The sequence below is a fragment of the Ammodytes marinus genome (assembly GCF_949987685.1).
Source record: "Ammodytes marinus genome assembly, chromosome: 21".
Taxonomy (NCBI): domain Eukaryota; kingdom Metazoa; phylum Chordata; class Actinopteri; order Uranoscopiformes; family Ammodytidae; genus Ammodytes; species Ammodytes marinus.
In genome coordinates this window covers 7,295,441-7,315,685 of record NC_137225.1, presented here as the reverse complement: position 1 = coordinate 7,315,685, position 20,245 = coordinate 7,295,441, and the positions used below count along the sequence as shown (strand labels likewise).

The 20,245-nt window shown below is 42.8% G+C and overlaps 1 protein-coding gene across 2 annotated transcripts in view; it reads left to right on the top strand.

Moving 5' to 3' along the window:
* The window catches only part of LOC307267538 (partitioning defective 3 homolog), a 381,172-nt gene that overhangs the window by 105,074 nt on the left and 255,853 nt on the right, over window positions 1-20,245 (top strand). For both annotated transcript variants that reach the window (XM_080049880.1, XM_080049879.1), the window contains exon 3: window positions 13,061-13,235. In XM_080049880.1, coding sequence (XP_079906006.1) covers window positions 13,061-13,235 — 175 coding nt within the window. The remainder of the gene's footprint in view (window positions 1-13,060; window positions 13,236-20,245) is intronic.

The window sequence follows — 20,245 nt, the reverse complement described above, 5'->3', positions numbered from 1 at the left end:
TAGTTTGCTCTGCCTCTGTTCAGTTCAGCGCCAGCAGTGGGGTGTTTAGCTCCTTTTTGCCATAGCCTTGCTGACTGCCTGGTTGATTTGGTCACTAGTCTGCTTACTGATTGGCTGGTGGGCTAATCACTTCATTGGCTGACTGTGTTAAACCAGTGGCTGACATACTCATTAATACATCGAATGAATGGCTACTGGTTGCCTAGTGCCGGATTTCTTGACTCAATTACTGACAGGCTGGTTGGCTGATATTCTTATTGGCTGATAAGCAGTCTTGCTGAGCACCTGACAAGCTGATTGACAAGCTGACTGGTTTAGTGGCCCAACACTGACAGCAGCTCAGCTAAAAAGACAGGTAGGGAATGGGATACGGTAACCAGACTGACTGTGTGTGTGTGTGTGTGTGTGTGTGTGTGTGTGTGTGTGTGTGTGTGTGTGTTGTATGTATGTTTTTAGGTGTGTGTTGTTTGACTACCCCTTTTCCCTAAATCTCTGCCTGCCTGTATGTTACTGCCTGGAACATTGTCTACATTAATAATGGGTCCTCCCAGGTGTGACTAGAGATTGCCAAAGTATGTGAAAAAGACAAGCCTCTCAAATTTTCTCCATCTCTGCCTTTCTGAAAACCAGTGTTCAAAAACCCCTAGTCAGATTTCTCTCCCCGTTTGACATCATACGCCCCATCATTACCGACATGACTTAGCACTATCTAAATAAGCATATACTGAGCAATACTGAGCTGTCGGGTGCTGCCTTGGCCCCCACATCAGAGCAGATTGGGCTTTTTAGAATGTGGGGGTTAGCTAAAACAGAGCATTTCAGAAAGAGGCTGAAAAGAGGAGATTCAGCAATGGCACTGTGAGAAATATAAAGGTTTTTTTCTGGACATTGCACCATGAAAACAGTTTCTAGTAGAAAGACACATTTTGAACCTGCAAACTAGCATACTATGTTACCTTTAATATAGCTATTTGGTGTTGCACGTTCTAAAAGTGTGGGGCCCTTGGAGAGGCATATAATACACAGAGACTTTCTGTTTTTACTATTGTAGCATTTAAGTCCACCCTGGTATCATAAAGGCCATTTCCTCCAACTTAAAGTACTCCCTTTTAGAGCCACATGAGAAAGTATGCAACTATGTACACACGTTACCCGTTGTACTCTAAGCTGCACTCCATGTGTAAAATAGTTAAAAAGACTCTTTAGCTCGGGAACAGGAGCTAATCCAGTCCTTGGTATCATCTGATTCAAACAAAGGGTTTTCTAGATTCCCCATTTGCTCAGGCTAGTATGCATTGAGCATGCCCACTGTCTTAATTTTTAATTTTAATTTTTAAGATATTTTGTTGGCATTTTTATGCTTTATTGAAAGTGTAGAGACATGGTTGAAATGGGGCAGAGAGGGGAGTGACATGCAGAGAATGACCGCGGGCTGGAATCGAAACCGGGTCCGCTGCTGGCTGAGGCCCATGGGGGGGACGCCCTACCAACTGAGCTAAGGGCGCCCTCCCCCTCTGTCTTAATTTTTGATCGAAGATGATTAATATCCATTGAAACAATTCACTAAACTTCGGTTAGTTTGTGATTTAGTTTTCATATGTTATCCCACTTGTTGACAAGGAATGTAAATTAAAACCCTCTTGTTGTTACTAGAATGTTTGTTCAATTTGTACAATTCAATTAAGGAATCTCAACACAGCTCAGAGCAATAAAATACAATCCATTGTTAATGTATTCCAAGTAAGGTGTTGCTTGCAGTCGTCCAGCACACTGGGGTATTTGTTCTAAAGTTCAAAGTGCTTCTCTGTGCATGTAAAGTACACTGAGCAGACACACACACACACACACAGTCTCTATTGTTGGTCCAAGGCCCTGGGCTATTTGTCAGCTCACCCTGGAGCCATCACTGGTGACAGCCCAGGAGAGACACACATCCTAATTATATAAACATCAAATGCACCTCAAAGTCAGAGGCTCAATCTTAGTCAATTGTGTCATGTTGGAATTGTGTTTATCTAGGACTTTGGTTTGAGAATTATACCTGAAACTGACATGATAAGCAAGGGTGTTGTTTGGCAGACCCAGCCCACTCCTCCTCCATTGTTGATCCTACAGGATCCTGTATATCTGCAATGCAGCTACTACTTTCAACTCTCTTATGCCTTGTTTCCACCGAATAGAGCATTTCGGTCCGGTTATTTTGGCTTTTCATTTGCCAAAAGTTGGTAGGGTCTGGATATAAGCGAGCCTAACCACTCTAAGCCGCTCCTATCTTCCTCCGTAGGGGTACCAGCTGCCTGAAAGCCGAAAAGTTGGAGCTGGAACTGACGTTCGTTGTTTGGTCGAAATAATAATTTCCGCCGTGTGAAGTCACCTCGGCAAGAGGGAAGAAAGTCTTGTGTTTTGGCGAAAATTGTGTGGTGTTTTTCCTCGTCATTAAATGAATCAGTTGGCTACACTGTGCCCCACAGCTACGATGTCACGTAGCTGTCCCAGCCAACGCTGTTCGCTCACTGTCTCTGCCTGCTTGCACCAAGGCGTCTCTGTGCATTTACCGGCGTAATACGCTCACAACACGGGGGGAATAAATAAAGAAGCGGCTGGTTTGACCAAGCAAAAATGAGAGACCGCTGGCTTGACCACAGCTGTTCCACAGCCCGATAGTTTGACCCATATCCTGGAGGCGGCTATCGCAGTCCAGCCTAAACCCCGCCCTACCAGTAAGGGTAGGGTCGGCGGTGGAAACACCACTGAGATTCTTAAAAGCGAGCTGTCCCGCTCTGAGCCGCTCCGACCCGACCCACTCTACTCGGTGGAAACGAGGCATTAAATATCAGTCTAGGATGTGAGCTCTTGGTGTCATCTTGTGAGAATCAAGGAGGAAGGGCTTTACTTTAGATCTGTTCACTGAAACCTTGAGACGGATACCACTTAAGTTATTATGGTCAGAGTGCAGAAGCCAAAAATCTTACCTTTTAAATTCTTCAGGTAAATTATGGGGTTAGCCTTGTTGAAGGTATGATATACCCGATTTCCATTGACTACAGAGGTTGTTAGGCCTTGTGAAGGATACAGCCCTCTCTCTCCCTGTCTGCTCTACTCCACTCTCTGCTCCTCATTCCATGCCTCTCTTTCCACCAGGGAGGCCGGAAATGTTTGAAGCTTTCCCTTTTTTTTCTTTTGGCCCTCTCTCTTTCTTTCTGTGTCGAGGTCCCTGGATGTGGAGTTTTTAATTACTCTCTCCTGGCTTTGTGCATAACCAATGAAAGATTGAAGGGCACTTCCCTCTGAAAGGCATTGTTAGAATATGGGTTTTTTTGTAGTTCCATTGCTTTGGGAGAGGAATACTAATACCCAAACTGTGACTTTTTGTGCTTTTCTGTGTATCTGCAGCTTGAGTGTGTATGGGTGTGTGCGCTCAAGTACTCGTGTGTGTGTGTGTTTATGTGTGTGTGTGTGTGGTCCCTAGGCAGAGTGTCTGGCTGTTGTTTTGCATGTAAATCAGGGCATGGAATGAAAGGCATTATTACATGATGAGTTTGCAGCGTTGTAGGGGTGGGCCGCATGAAGATTGCACAATCAGGTGGTTTTATTACATTGATCAGATTTCTCAAGGTGCCCCCAGAAATTCTGAATATACATTCAAATTAATATAGGATGGCATTATAGTAAATAGAGGATATCATAAACAATTGATTAGACCACAAAGACCATGGTGGGTACAGGCTGTGCTTTCCACATTCAACTACAAGTACAATGTCCTTCAAAGCAACTCAAAAGTAAAAAGACACACAACTCAAAAATAGTTTGTCGACTACAATGAATGTGAATGTTGCAATTAAAAAAAAACAATTAGACACATTAATTAATTAATTAATGAATGACCACCTAGAATGGAATATAATAATTAATATAACATTTAAAAATGTAGACGTGTTCATGGAATAAGATGATTTGGGCATTGTTTCACATGTCTGTGCAGTGTTCATTAGTGTCAAGTGATTGATGGTTATATAGCCCATTGAGGTCACGAGATGCTCATCATGTTTCTTGCTTTCTTATGGACACCCACCCTAATAGCTTTCATTAATATGTCATAATTTTCCCCTCCCTCCTCTCTCCCACTCATCCTCTCACTCTTAAGTTGCAGACAGCGCTGGTCTTTTGTGTGCCTCCAAAAAGAAGTGTTGTTTTATTTCCCAGGGCAAAATGGGGGTTGAACTGTAAATATGACCACTGGTTATAATGTATTAATATACACGGCAGCAAACAGCGGGGGCGTAGCGGGGAATTTTTTCCTCCACTGTCAGCACTGCGTAGGTAGGTAACACTCGCACAGGAGCGCCCTAATATGTGTGAATTCATTTCCCCTAACACGGGAGGAAAAAACTTCAAAGGCAGGGACGAGAACTTGGCCGAGTGGATTTGAAAAGGGATGAGTCTCTAATCTAGTTAAACTTTGCTTGCTCTGTATATTTTTCTCGCTGCCTCTTGTCTTTGCCCATTCGTTCTCTTAACACCCCCTTGTTCTTCTTCTTCTTCCAGCAGTGAATCCACCTTGTGAGCTGCTTTGCTTTAAAAAAAAAGTGAAAGAAATGATGACCTAATGTTTTAGCGAGAACAATCTTTGCGTTTGCTTGTTTGGGGATTATATTTCTTTAAGCCTGTCATATTGCTCGCCGCTGAATAAATTCCACCCTAACCCTCCCCCCCAGCCCCCTTCCAATGCTTCCGCACACCACTGCTGTTATAACTGGTAGGATGTATTCCATGTGTCGCAGCATCTTTACGCATTACAGTTACTATGCGGCGTGTGTCATCATTTGAGGTTTTTTTGCCTTAGCAAGCCTTCAGGGCTGGTGCTTCCCTCTGCATCAACCCCATGTGACAGCACCTGAAATATGCATATGTTTCTCAGGCGCTGCGGGGTGCCCATTTGAGGGCTATTTGGAATGCTAGTGATGGCAGGCCAGAGTGCTGGGGAACTATTCTCTGAATATTAATGGTCTTAATGAGTAGGAAAAAAATACAGGACTAAGCACGTTGTTGGTTCTGTCAAACCTGGCGCGTGAGAAATAATGGAGCGGAGGAAAGGATTAACTATTGAAAAGCCTGTGACAACTATAGGAAGGGAAGGAAGGTTTCTCCATTTTGATGTTGCCTAAGGTCATGGAAAAGTGACTAGTACAGGTCCCATTCTCTTTGAGGGGATTTAAAACAACATGCGTTTTCACTACTGTATAGTGAAGAGTGTATCATGTCAAAGCTTGAGTTGGTCATTCAGCATACCAATATACTATAAAAATATTACTCTCTGATGGATGCTTAAATCAATGACTGATGATAGGCTAATGTGAAAGGGGTTGACTGGATGGATGGACAGATGGATGTTGTTGTGTGGATGACAGGTTGTGGCTCATGGCTATTACTCAAGTTCAGGGTTCTCGGACTTTCTGTCTGAGTAAGCTTCCACAGAGCTGTACCCGTAATAACTTTGTGCCCCTGGTGCCCTCAACATAAAATGATGACAAATGATAGGGAGAGGAGGGGAAACCTGCACTGTATCTGTATGTGAGGGTTTTCGTGTGTTTGAGATTTCTAACAAAGACAGTGCAGGAGTGGAATAATCTAAAAGGTTTTCATTATACCATTCATACACAGATTAAAGTGTCATTGTTCCTTATTTCAGGAAGACATTCCACAGAGCTTTGAATATTCTTACACAAAAATAAAAGTGAAGCATAGACTCATTTTAATAAATTCAGCTTATCCGCCTATTGTTTGAGTTATAATCAAAGCCTATTACTAACACACTGCATTTCAATTTAAGGATTAGAAGGGGGAAGAAAAACAGGTCAAAGACAAATTAATACATGTAAATATTGCCTCCAAGGGCTGATTTTTGGGCATCAATAAATATTCACAGCAAAACTATGGCCTGGGACACACATCCTGAGTCTACCGCGTGTCTGCGTCTGACTGCGCGTCACACATCCAACATCCGACACCCTGCCGACACCTGTCAGAGGCGTGTCTGCAGCGACGCTCCACTACACTTCAGGAGGCGGAGCCTATTTTTTGGGGTAGACACGCGTATCTCTCGGGTCGCTCTGCTTTAACTGATAGAGAAATACTCTGTTGACAGCATAGATAGTAAATAATATGGATGTAGCATCCGGGCTGACCTCAGTTATTCACACGGCATCCAATAATCCTGGTTTGTGCGCGTCGCCATCTTGTGAGATTTTTACTCCGCCTCACTCCTCTTGCCGAAAAGGGGAATTGACGTCACGTCGGGGGGAGGGAGATAGCTGACGTATACCTCCGAGGCAAAGTGAGGGACAACGGGCGGAGAGCTGTCACTCAAGAGATCGCGCCAATACATTTTAACCTCCAAAAGAATAAAAACTAGCGTGGGCCAAAAGAATTCACCCCCAGTGTTGTCATGGAGATATGACGTAAACATACAGACTAAAATGGTTTTGTGGCCCAGGCTGTAAATAGGTTTAATAAGACTTTGAAAACGGTCTATCTAACAAGTGAGTCAAAGAAAAACTGCTCGTCTTGGCGCCACCCCGAGTGGCACTTTCTGGTTACTACAGTTGTAGGTCACTTCCTTATTGGATGCCGGTAAAAATCGCTGAGGTTGGGGCTTGGTTGACAGTCATACCAGCAGCTTTCACTGTAGTTTTACGATTTCCCCGTTTGTCTCTTTCAAAATAAAACTTCCCACAAGCGAAAAAAAAGAAGAAAAGAAAGAGGCAATGAGGCACACGGATTAGTGTCAAATCTCAATGATAATCATTTGCATCATAAAATGACATGAAACAACTTCACATTAATGGGAAATATCTATGAAAACTCTAAGACAGGGCTTTTAGAAGCAGCGCTGCAGCAGCAGAGACGTTGCATGAGTGGCCGAAAACAGCGAGAGAGGTAGACGCAGGATGTGTGTCCTAGGCCTTAGCCTGGCGTGACTCTGGAGGTTTTCTTTAAAGGTGTGGATTGCTCGGACAGGTTTCCCGTGGTTTGACTTTGTGTCGTGTTGGCCCGTCCCTTCTGCGTGAAAAAGATGTCGTGGCAGATATAGATGTCGCGGCAGAGCATAGCAAGGCAGGTATGACGTGTCTCAGGTGGTATTGTTGGCGCTGCCCCCCTCTCCCCCTCCCCCCGACTACTGATTACCTCTGTTGTCTTGTGCGTTTAAACAATGCTTGGCAAATGGCAAACACTTTTGGACGGCTGTTTTGTAGCGATGCCACTTCCAATGCCCTGGCTTCCTGGCAGATCAGAAGTTCTGTAGGTGGATGATGGGGGTGTGTTTGGTGCAGGGTGGGGTAAGGGGTGATGGGGGGGTCGAGAAAGAGTGAAAAGAAAATGAATAAAGGTTGTCAAAACAGCTCTTCATGCTTCCTCTCTGTCTCCTCTCCTACTCCACCCTCACTGCCAAAAGCCGGAAAACCAGATCAAAGGAGGCCGACATGAAAGGCATCCCTGAGATTCAGTTTTTTTGCTGCTCTGTCTCCCCGCTACAGATATGGAAATGCTGAATCTGAAATCCAGCCTAGCCTAGCTACCTAGACGGCAGAAGAATGCCCGGCCTCATCTGACTTTCTCTTCCCTTTTCCTTCAGCTCATCTCAGCCCTTCATCATCTTCTTCTCTCTCTCTCCCTCCATTCCGTGCTCTTGTCTCTCTCTCTCTCCAGCAGCCCCTCAGGCTTCCAGGTAGATAGCAGTTGATTGGCAGCTGCTCTGACAGTCAGTAGAACTGGCTGGGAGTGGATGAGTGTCAGCCTTGTTCCGGGGGGCTTAAGGCAGCCCCAGTGTAGTAGAGAGAGAGGCCCATGAAATAAGACTCAGTCAGTTCTTCTCCTTTCACGGCTATACTCACCACTGAAACAGGTATAGGAGCTGAATAGGTTTTTCAAATCGCTCCAGAGTTTATACTGGAAACTGGCACATTTCTTCAAACTCTTACCCGTCATATGTCACGCTCCATCTCCCATTCCCCTTTTCCAACATTTAGTTTTGGTATAACAGTGTTTTCTTTTGTAGTTTGTAGCATCTTGTTATTCAGGGGCTCTTAAAATTCTGCCTCCGTCCCTCCACTTCTCAGCCTCGGCTGTTACGCCTCTTGACAATTAGCCATGCCGTTCCATTTTGTAAATGGCTACAAACTTTTTTCTTCTTTTATCCTTTTGAAAAACTTTCAGAACGCAACTCGCAGTGCGGGAATGAATACAATTCAAACATGAAATCATCCGGGCTCTGAAGTGGCTGTGTCAAATTCTCAGACGAAAGAGGAAAGAGTTGGTGTGTGATGACTTTCCCCGTGTGGAAACTTGAGCTTTGTCCCGTAAAGCAGCAATAATTGCATCAGTTTTCCCCTCTGGCCAAAGAGTGCCTCCTTCTCCACAACACAGACAGACAGACAGAGGACATGATACGATGTAAATAGATTGGAGAGAGACGGCGAAAGGAGGGGGCTTCATGGGCAACTTTCCAAAGTCTGGCAGCCCATACCTCCTACCGAAGCTACTCTCAAGATGATAATTGTGTGTGTCCAACAGGGAGGTTTGTGTCCTTTCCGGCTATTTATTCAATCCAGCTGTGTTTGGTGTTTTGGCCAGAGGACAAACAACTGGTTACAAGCAATTTCAATTTAACTTATCTACTTTTTACTTTCTATTCTATTTTATATATGTACTGTTTTATATGGCACATACAATTCCTTTGCACTATACTTAGTATTTAGAGTTGATCTTATGTAAATATTGTTTATGTTTATCTTGTTTATCTTATTTAGCACTATATTTTTTTATTTTATCGTTCCAACTGCACTGTGGGCCATTTTGATTCTGGTGTATGTCTTGTATATATCAGAACTGACAATAAAAGACTTTGGACTTTGACATTTCTGGAAATTATTAAAACAAATCTTAGCTGGACATGTTGGATAAGCAAACTTGTTTAGAATCCAGAAACTGAGAAACTTCCACATTTGGATGTAAACTGAGTGCTTAACTTATTTGTTTGAGTCTCTTTTCTTGTAGGGAACAAACAACAACTTTATACATTTCCATTTGATTGTAAGACATGAGTCGTATACAGGCTATGTCAGATACCCACAGAGTGATCTTGAGTATCCAGAAACTGAGAAACTTCCACATTTGGATGTAAACTGAGTGCTTAACTTATTTGTTTGAGTCTCTTTTCTTGTAGGGAACAAACAACAACTTTATACATTTCCATTTGATTGTAAGACATGAGTCGTATACAGGCTATGTCAGATACCCACAGAGTGATCTTGAGTATCTGGTGAAAGAATGCAAGGCATAGCAAAGTGGAGCTAATAAGAGGGATTTGGCATGCATTTAGAAAAGAATCACGCTTTGCCACGACACCAGCAACCCTTTTCACCACTTCTCTAAATGGGCAGCTGGCAGGCAGAGAGCAATTCATGTCGCTAAATACTCCCAGCAACATATGAATGGGAGGCCTGATTACTTTGTCACTAATGATTCATTGGCTCACACAGGCAGTGGGGCAGTATAAAAACCTCTAGGGACAGCCCTCCACTCTAGTCTGTGTTCAAAGTCTCTTCGGCATCTTCACATAACATAGCTGTTCCTTTTATGGTTATGAACACAAACATATCCAGCCATAACATAATTTTATCCTTTGAACTCATGGGAAACTCCCAACTTCCTCAAAGATTATTTGACATCTAGGTCACATATAGGGTTGCAAAGGGGTGGAAAGTTTCCGGTAAATTTCCGGAAACTTTCTGGAAACTTTCCACGGGAACTTTCACTCGGGAATTTGGGGAATATTAAAAATTGGGAATTATAGGAATTAACTAAATGCCAGTCATTTAAATGATTTTTTTTTCATATCCAAACATACATCTAAACATATAAACACTGTTTTGTCATAGGCAGACATGCATGCAAAATAATACAATAAAAAAACATTGCATTTGAACAGATGTATTTGTAAGTAGAACTTTATCAAGTTTTGATTATTTTATGAACAATCAATAAATTCACTGAACAACAAAAATATGAATGTTGTCTGAAATATAACACATCTTTCTTACCCCACCCATTCAATAAATTAGGTAAACGCCCCCCCCCCCCCCCCCCCCCCATGTGATGGCAGAATGCACAGTGCATGTAGGGGGCGTGGCCTTAGTACCCCTGCAGTAAGATGTGTGCTATGTGCAACTTGCCAAGTGTACTTGCATGATTGCATTCTGGTTGTTTTAGTCAAGATTTTGCTCAAATATATGTTCCCCAACTATATTTATAATCACTGTTGAAGCCTCTGTAAACCTGGTCTAGTAGAAATCAACATGTGATATCAAGTTGGGTGTCTCAATAAACTTTAAAAAAAAAATCTGATTTGAAATTAAATGTTCATAAATATATTAAAACTTAGTTGAAAACACTGCTTTTTACAGTCTAGAACACTTGCTAGGAATGAAATAACATAGTTAAGAGGATTAAGTGCATTTGGGTTGCTTCAAATTTAGTAAATTTCCGTTTATTCCCGTTGATTCCCATAAATTCCCATGGAAAGTTTCCAACTTTGAAAATTCCCGGAATTTTGCAACCCTAGTCACATACTATATATAATACACTCTTTGTTTTCTCAACATTAGTCCCTTGTGTGACTATAGACAAGTATCAGAAAGACAACCCTCTCTATTTAACTCCACTTTTTACGTGTAGCCTACATTATGATGGCAAATATCAAAAATAACATTTATTGAATTATCAGTCATTTTTTGTCTTGTAATTAATGTCTCATGATTCAACATTAATTTTAACAGTAAACAGATTTCCATATATATTGACTGGCCCTATTCATTACTTTTATTTTTTTAAACTTACTTTTCGCATGATAGCTCGTAACCATGGCCTTATGAATGGTTAGGGAAATATGACGGTAAGATTTCTAGGCGGGTCCGGGGGCTTGCCCCACTGATACTTTTTGACTTTACCTGAGGCTAAACTAACAAAGCGACATGCTCATACCTCTGCGTTTTAGAGGCCCAGGTGGTATTTAGTGGTTGTGGCTCTTGCAGTTGGATCATTTTAATTCCTGTCATCGGAAAGTCTTTTTAACATTTTAGTCTTTAGCAGGAGGTAGCTAGGTAGTTTTCAGTGTTTCGTTTTTTTTTTATGAAAGATTAGCACCAAAATACACATATATTACGATATGCAGTGATTAAAAATAATTTAGATGAGCAAAAGTTCAGTAAACAAGCTCTTCCTCTAACTGGCTGATCTGTAATAGTAATGCCTTCTTATTTTGTAGCACTGGATCTTTCTCCTGTTAGATTGCTTCTCTGGTGCACTGAGCTAAGTTATGACAAACCCTTATAACCTGCGGAATCTAATTTTCAAGATCGGAATGGAACGTGATTAGAGTGGAATGGGTGAAGCCCTCAGTCATAGAGTTGGGCTCAGAGATGGCACCGGGATGCGAGGAAACGTCTTAGGGAAAGAAAAATGCAGTCTGTTTTAATTGTGCAAAGCCAGCATGAGGGATGTCGCCGTGAATTACCGCAACAGTAAACCACATGGGCATACTCGCAGAAGGGCTTAAATTCAGAAGCAGACACACACACACACACACACACACACACACACACACACACACACACACACACACACACACACACACACACTGCATCATCCTCTGCATATGAATTACATAAAAAAGAAGAGCAGGGGCCTCTAAACTTGTTTATATGCAGATTTCCCTGCATCGGGGTGATGAAAAACAGCAAGTACATGGGAAAACACTTGTGCTATTTTTGCCCCTCAGACAAATACGATGTGGGATACACAAAAGCAGTTTGCTCCCAACGCCAGTTAATGCCTTTCTTTGTTGGTGGTTCTCCAAACATCCATGGCCTTCTATTACAGAGATTTGCAGGTATAGCACAGAGGCATGAAAAGGAACTCATTTTAAGTTTGTCATATACAGTGCATACTATTGTTCTTCTATAGCAATGTGGTGTGTGAGGCTGCTGCTGTATGATTGCTCTGTTTAGGTGGAATAAGAGGTTAATCTTCTTGTGAGGGGTTTAGTTACAGGTTATGCTGACAATGAAAACCACTTGGCACTGCTACCTCCACTCTGACTGTATGTATGCTGCCATTGCTGTCCTTTCTCTCTTCGCGCTCTCTCTCTCTCTCTCTCTCTCTCTCTCTCTCTCTCTCTCTTCTCTCTCTCTCTCTCTCTCTCTCTCTCTCTCTCTCTCTCTCTCTCTCTCTCTCTCTCTGTCTGTCTTTCTCCCTCTGTGTCTTTGTCCAGGAGCCTACGAACAAGTCTTAAATTGTATTAACTGTAGTCAATCAGCATCTGGTGATCTAATTGTTTATCCCAGTGACAGAGGAAACTGTGTCTAGTGTTTCCCTCTCTACCCAATCCAAGTTACGGTCTCTCTTGTTAAGTGTGATAGTGTTGAGCTGTGTGTGTGTGTTAGACTCTGATAATTATGGGATGCTGTGGGGAGTTTTTCCCTATCTGGCCTGGGAATTGTGGCAATGTATCGCATTGGTGAATATGGAGAAGCCCCTCTCTGTGGGAGCCAAGCCTGGCAAGATTAGACTGCAGAGAGAAAGAGATAGAAAGAGCATGTGGCTATACTGACTTGAATGTAAAAAAAACTAAACATACACAAGGACAAACGTATTACATATCACATGCAGTGGCGTAGTGGGTAGGGAGATCGCCTCTGCAGTGCAGGGTCGGAGGTTCGATCCCCGCATGTTTAAGTGTCCCTGGGCAAGACACTGAACCCCAAATTGCTCCTGATGGTTTAGGGTGCCTTGCATGGCAGCTACTGCCATCGGTGTATGAATGGGTGAATGTGGTAAGAAATGTAAAGCGCTTTGTGGCTGAGAAAAGTGCTATATAAGTCTAGTCCATTTACATTACTTGGTACATATTCACTGCATGTACTTACTAGTAACATTAAACGTTGCGTTGTCCCCCAAAACACTTGCTAATACACCTCCATGTGTTTTTTCCCTTTATCTCCAGCTGATAGCAGTATATGAAGAGCAGGATCCTCACAATGGAGGTGACGGTACCAGTGCCAGCTCCACAGGTACGCAGAGCCCCGAACCCTTCGCCAGTGACGTGAGCTCTGCGTCGGCCTTCCAGCCCTACCAGGTTAACAGTGAGATAGAGGTCACCCCGTCCGCATTGAGATCCAGTGAGTATACTATGAAAATATTAGAATGACATGAGATCACCACCAATGATTGACTACTGTGATTTTAAAACAAAGCTATCATTGTTGTTGTATTCATAAATGTTAATGGTACACATAATACACCGTACCTGTCCCATTACATACTCAATAACATAACTCATAAGATTCACTTTTCATATAACGCAAAAAATTTAACAGAAATATGATAATCATCTAATTTAAAATAAAACATCCTATATTTCATCTGGATATCAGGGAGCTTGAAGTGTATGGTCTAACTTCTATGAAAAAGTAATTTACATTGTTGCGAAGCACAGTGAAAATATGGAAAAGGCAGTGTTACGATGCGACAAGGCGAAAAGTCAGCCTCATATGTATCATCTTAAGGTCTGAGACGTGTTTCTTCCTTTTTTTAATTATAAATAAGCCGGCAATCTATGTCACCAGCAGGAATTCCAAATGCAAGACTTTATATGTCAGGGACATGAAGACTGACATCTTAAAGCTAAAAGTTAAAGCCAGGCACAAGCAAAAGGCAACCCACAATCTGGAAAAAAATATAAAGTTATGTTATTGTTGAGGCATCCCCCAGACTGAATTTTAGATAAATGACAATTGATGTTAGCTTTGGTTTGCTTGTAATTGGACATTGGGCTTGACTAATACATTTCCAAAAGGCAACAAAGTAAACTTTTCTACTCTGTTAAGAACTGGTCGGGGTATATTTCACCTTGACATGCTTCAAGTGTATCGTGTGGAGTCGAGTGTCCATCAAGAGTGTGCATTGTGTCGACTAGGGAATGACAGTTTTACTTAAGACAGACAGGTAGAAACCAAGACAACCGAAGGAATTGAGACACAGTTGGATACTCAGTCATGCATGAGCAATAGCACACATGCCAGAGCAAGGTGGATATACACAGACACTCACAGACAATGGCACACAGCACCAGACAATGGCACACACACAGTCAGTGACTCAGCTGTTGCTCATGTCCACATATTCACGTCCCATGAAGTGGAAACAGTGAGCCGATGCAGAGCTGTCTCAAACTTCAAAGCACATCTAAGGCATTCAAACCAGATCTCACATCCATGAACACTATAGCATTTACTCCCCTACCCCTAACATAAGAGGGAATCCCAGCTTCCAGTAAACCTGCCTGTTAGACCGTGCAGATTTATGGAAATTGTTCCACAGCAATGGCAATCTCAAAGAAAAACCAGAAGGCCCAGTGTGAGAGGCAGCTTTATTTGATGTTATCTGACCCGCTGTCAACTTGCTTCAAACAAACCAATATTTGAGGCATTGACTGGTTTCTGACAGATAAGGAAATGTCTTTCATGGCTGCTACAGGCACACATGCTGCAGCACTGTAGTACCCTCTGAGACATGTGACTTAAAACACCATCATTCTATCGTTTTGGTGGAAGCCAGACATTTTTGTTCATAGTGGTAAACAAGTCATGCCGCATGAATTTTCATTTCTGTACCACAATAGAGAGCACCTGGAAACTCAGTCCTAACCCACCAACACAAACACACCTTCCTAAGCTCACCCCTTGGATTCCCTGTGAATTGCACATTTTGCATTTGAGAAGAAAATACATTTGATTGGGTCAAAACAGAAGAACTGATTGCTCTACACGTTGCGTCTCCCGTCGAGATGGAATATATATAGATATAGCAATTTCTCAAGATTGCTATCACAGATAATCACAGAGAAGAAAATAGAGGGACGGAGCTGGACTGAGCAGGCACAGAGGCAGGTAGGGCCAATGGTATGTTTGCTTTCTCTGATGGTTTTCACAAGTATAGTATCACCCAACAGGATACAAGTGGGATTGCATTGTTCACAGGTGAACTATGTACAATGCATACTAACCCATCCCCACTTAGAAGTTCCTATTTCCACTTCCAAAAGTGCCTTAAAAGTGGTATATGTGTGTAGTGAATACAAATGTTAAGAGATGAAGACAGGCAGGCAGACAGACAGGCACACAGACAAACTGGCAATTGATAAACACAGTCAGCCAGATGAACAAGACAGACAGGCGACGGTCCCTTTGGAGATGCAGATGAGCACATTACTGACAGCGATATTGCATATCAGACATCAAAGTGTTTGCGTCGTCGCCCTTGGCAGCTGTGCTCTGAGGCAGAGAATTATGGGTATTTAAAATCATCATCATTTAGTGCAATATTGATTGTCCCCCCCTCCCTCCCCCCTCCCCCCTCCCCCCTCCCCCTCCTACAACTCCCAAAGTCCCTAACTCTCCCTCTCACATTCTTTATATCCTCCACCCCTCCCTCGCCTCAATCTTAGGAGCCCATTTTAGATTGCCATGCTAACGTGTTCAGTGCAGGTCAAACTGCTAATAATTGGATTGGAGATGAGATGTAAATTACAATAATGAATGTAATTTTCTCCTAATTATACGGATGCCGGAGTTTGCGTCTCTCTCTCTACATTTTTATCTTTCAGAAGTAAGAGAAAGTGTCTGAAACTCTAAATTAAAGGGGAATCTTAATGGTGATTGTAGCTTTGAAAATGGAATGTTCTGTTGGTTGTTACTCAAATAGTTGGAACACGATGTAATTTCATATGACCCAGAATGGAGTTCATAAAACTGGCAGTTTTCAAGATTTTTTTTTATCTTTAAGCAGAACATATGCTTGTGGGAGACAGTAATAGTGTTACTGTAAGTCAGCAGCATTTTTTTCTTTTTGGCATTGTTATGCTTTATTGATAGTGAAGAGACATAGTTGAAATGGGGCAGAGAGGGGAGTGACATGCAGAGAACGACCGCGAGCTGGAATCGAACCCGGGTCCGCTGCTGGCCGAGGCCCATGGGGGGGGACGCCCTACCAACTGAGCTAAGGGCGCCCCCCCGTCAGCAGCATTTTAATATCTATTTAAGGCTTAACTGTTTGGAAGACAAATATAAGAAGGACAACGTTTGCTCTTAATGTGTACACATCAGATATAAGATAATCCTCTGGGGCCGTATTCACAAAACATTTTATCTTAGCGCTAAGAGTACTCCTAAGGAGCACTAAAAGTTCTTAGTAAGGAGTAATTTCTTAAAACCTATTCACAAAGCTGATAAGACCAACTTTTACTAAGGAATGGGAGGGACTACTAAACTAAGATAAGGGGGCGGGGTTGACCCTGTTGCTATGGATGACGTCATGTTCATACCTTCTATTCCCACAGTGATTGGCTGAAAGGGAATGAGAGCTAAGAGTGAATTTATGATAGAAACACTGTGGGAGATATCCATATCGTGTCGCTGTATTAAAGTTAAGAGTTTTTAATACAATTAATGACAAGTGACACTGATTTAACATGAAACCAAGATACTGCAGGGTTTCCCACACATTCGTTCACTATTAACCTATAGGCTACAATAGCGCCACATAGGTCTATTCATTTTACATTTTACAATGATTTGAATCGGGACAAATATCCTCATTGAACAGCTGCACGCCATGCACTCTCACTGTATTTCTCTCAACGGCGACTATGCAGCAATAGTCAGACAGCGATAAACCAGGAAATTCACAATTTGGAAACAACAGCCGGCGAAATCGTAAAGTGCATGCGGAAGGAAAAAGGCGAGACGCGCACCTATACAGACAGCGGACCTGTGGAACGGAGGAGATGCTGCGAAGCGCCACATAGGCTATAGGCCTACTCTAGTACGAAATTAAACCCAAACGTGACACCAACAGTAACTTTCAGCGCATCGTAAACCCAAAGCAACTGCAGGAAAAGGAACTTAATAAATATATACAGTATATGAATTATATGAATATAATACATATAAATGTGTCTATACTTTCTAAATATAACTTCACTAAGATCATTAAACCCTCACAGTTATTAAAGGTACCTTTTGTTAAGCTCACTATCATTAAATCTCTCCAAAATGCCATCAAATGGTTGTCTGTGAATTACTCTTAGTGACTTAGGAGTCCTCTCGAGGACTCTTAGCTTTTCATAGATTTAGGAGCTAGTTTTAGCGCTAAAATGCTTTGTGAATTAAACTTATCTTAAAAAGTTAGGAGTCCTAAAATTAGGAGTGAAACGCCCCTTATTTTTGAGAGTTACTCCTAAATCAGCACGTTAGGACCTACTCTTAGCCTTAAAATGTTTTGTGAATACGGCCCCTGAGTTCCAACAAGGGGACATGTTTCACTGTTACAGCAGAAGAAGGGACTGTGCAGTAACACAAGTAAATAAACACGTAGCTATAAAAAAACACAGGTCTACAAGAAATAATATTTTAAGAACAAATGAGAGAAACTAGAGAGAACAAATGGTGAGCAAGAGCTGCTGATACAGGCTTCCACTCATGTCAACGTCACGAGTGAGTCTGAGATGAACACATGGATATGACTGGTGTTTATGTTGTAATCAAAACAGAGAAATGAACATTGCACTGCCCCTTTTTGCAGCTGACAAATCACAGCGTGAAGTGGGTGTGGATGTCGGATTGTTGTTTAGTAAAATATATACAGAGAGGGTTGTGTACAACTCCCCCTAATCCCACGTTGACTATGCAACCATCTGACAAGTTATGACTGTTTGTCCTGGCAGTTTAAGCCGTTTTCCTCTGTCCAAAGACTCATGTTGTCTGTAGCATTGAGCCTAAGCTGTTGATTATTTGTTGACGATGTATATTATATATCGTTAGCCTCATAGCATAATTGCCTAAATCATATTTACTCTACTCTACTTTTACTTCTACTATTCTACATCTACTTTACCCTACTCTATAACTCTTAACATATGATTTAGGCAATTATGCTATGAGGCTAACGATATGGCCTAACATGTTCAAAGATCAGTGTGGATTATGTCCCTACACACACATACTGTATATAATGTGAGAGAGGTATCACAGAACAGATCATAGCAACAACACTATGTTGGGCATTGACTATAAAGCATTGGTGTGTCCTCCTTGAACTTGACTGTCATATATTGCTACTTCACTATGATTATTCCTTCACTGTCAGGGGTTTTTATTCTTAGATTTGTATAGGCTCGCTGGCAGCCGCTGGGCAATGCGCAATCAGGAAATGGCAGGAGCTCAAGTGCTATTGACAGAGGTTAAAACTCCAATGACATTGATGTGAAGTGGCTTTAACACACTAACAGATAGATCAGATAGATTGCAATGATATTTGCACAATTGACCCCCCCCCCCCCCCTGTCGATGTACAGATCAAAGTAAAATATCTAGAAATAACTTGTCATTTTGGCGATTTACACTGTGACTTACCTTTTACTTTTACCCTCTGCGGTGACATGGTTGCTGGGAGGCCATTAGAGAAATTGCCTGGAGAAATTAATCAATTTGGCTTTGTGGTCTACCTCGCTGCCGCTGTCCAAGGCCATATAAAAGTCACTATTGAAGAGGAGATGCACAGTGACAGCACACATTATATACACAGAGTAAATGACATGTAGGTTAGTAGGATTATACAATCCCCTCTACAAACTTTAAAAAAACAAGAAAACACAACAAGCTGTTCAGTTAAGACATTAGTTCTCATAGGCACTTGTTCTGAGAAAGTGTATTCAGCGGTCAATGGTTCAGCATTTTAAGCTTATCAATATCCCCATCCCAAATATAAGGGTTAAGAAGAATACCCCCCCCCCCCCCACCCTCACCCAAACCTTCCTTATGGGCCCTCCCAGTGGGTTTCGGGGACTTCCAAAGGCTGTGATCGCCAATTATAGATAAACTACTACCAGGTTTAGATTTGGGCACCACATGCAGCTAGGTCTGATAGCAGGCACTGATACTTATCATTCTCATCTGCCCTATCTCTCTCTCTCTCTCTAACTCTCTCTCTCCCTCTCTCTCTCTCTCTCTCTCTCTCCCTCTCTCTCTCTCTCTAACTCTATCTGGTCCAGAACTACCTCTTCAATCTCTCACTTCGGTGGTGAGCAGGTGATGCAGTACGATCTAGAGGGGCTTAGATATCGGCCCAATCACAGAGTTGATAACGGTAGCAGTGTGCGTCTGCTGATTGGCCCTGTCTGATGCCTAAAGCTGGGAACACACCGCATTGGCCGCCTGCGGCGGTTGGCCGCGTGAATGCAGGAGGTTCGCCGCTTGGTCATATTGGGCCATGTTCACCGCAGTCGCCGCCGCGGCCAACCGCAGCCTCATCGTAGGCAGCGGTTGGCCGCGTGACAGCAGGAGGCTCGCTGCTTGATCATATTGGGCCATATATTCCTGACGCCGACGCCGAGATCAGACCCGTCACACTTACGGTGCAACAACAACAATAACATGGTCCAGCTGTGCCAAAAAATACAGATGTAGGTTCACTGTGTAACCAGCGGCAGTCTTGTCACAAATATCATTAAAACAGCCTGAACACGCACCCCGATCTCAAATACACACACATTAACAGCAATTCAGCAACATACTAAACACATTAACAACAGCAGTGTGTGCTCAGCGGCTAAAATAAAGGCAAACATCAGTCTACCTGAAAGTGAAAGTGTGCCGGCTGACGGAGGACAACACCGGTTCTTCGCTGCACTATATTGGAATTCCACACGGACACCGCCGTCAAGTTTGGGTATATTATCCTCAGGAACAGCACACAGCTTGGTGAGTTTCACTATGCTAACCGGCGCTACCTTGGCTAAAGTACAACCAACAGCTAAACAGATGCAAAATAGCCTACACATATTTGCAGAATGTATTGGAAGCCCGATGTCCTCACTCCACACGCCCACCTCGTCTTGCAGACCACCGCCACCGGGCAATCTCAACGCTGATTGGCTGTGGAGGCGCGGTGCCCGGCGGCGCTGCAGAAAAAGATGAAAAATTTCATCTTTTTCTGCGGCGCCGTGCTCGCCGCACAAGCCTTCGATTCACGCTCCTTCGATGACACAATTTCTATGCGCCGCTAATGGCCGCGCTCCCGATTCACGCGCCTCTCATGAGGCGCGGCCACGCGCCGCGCAAGCCCCCGCCGC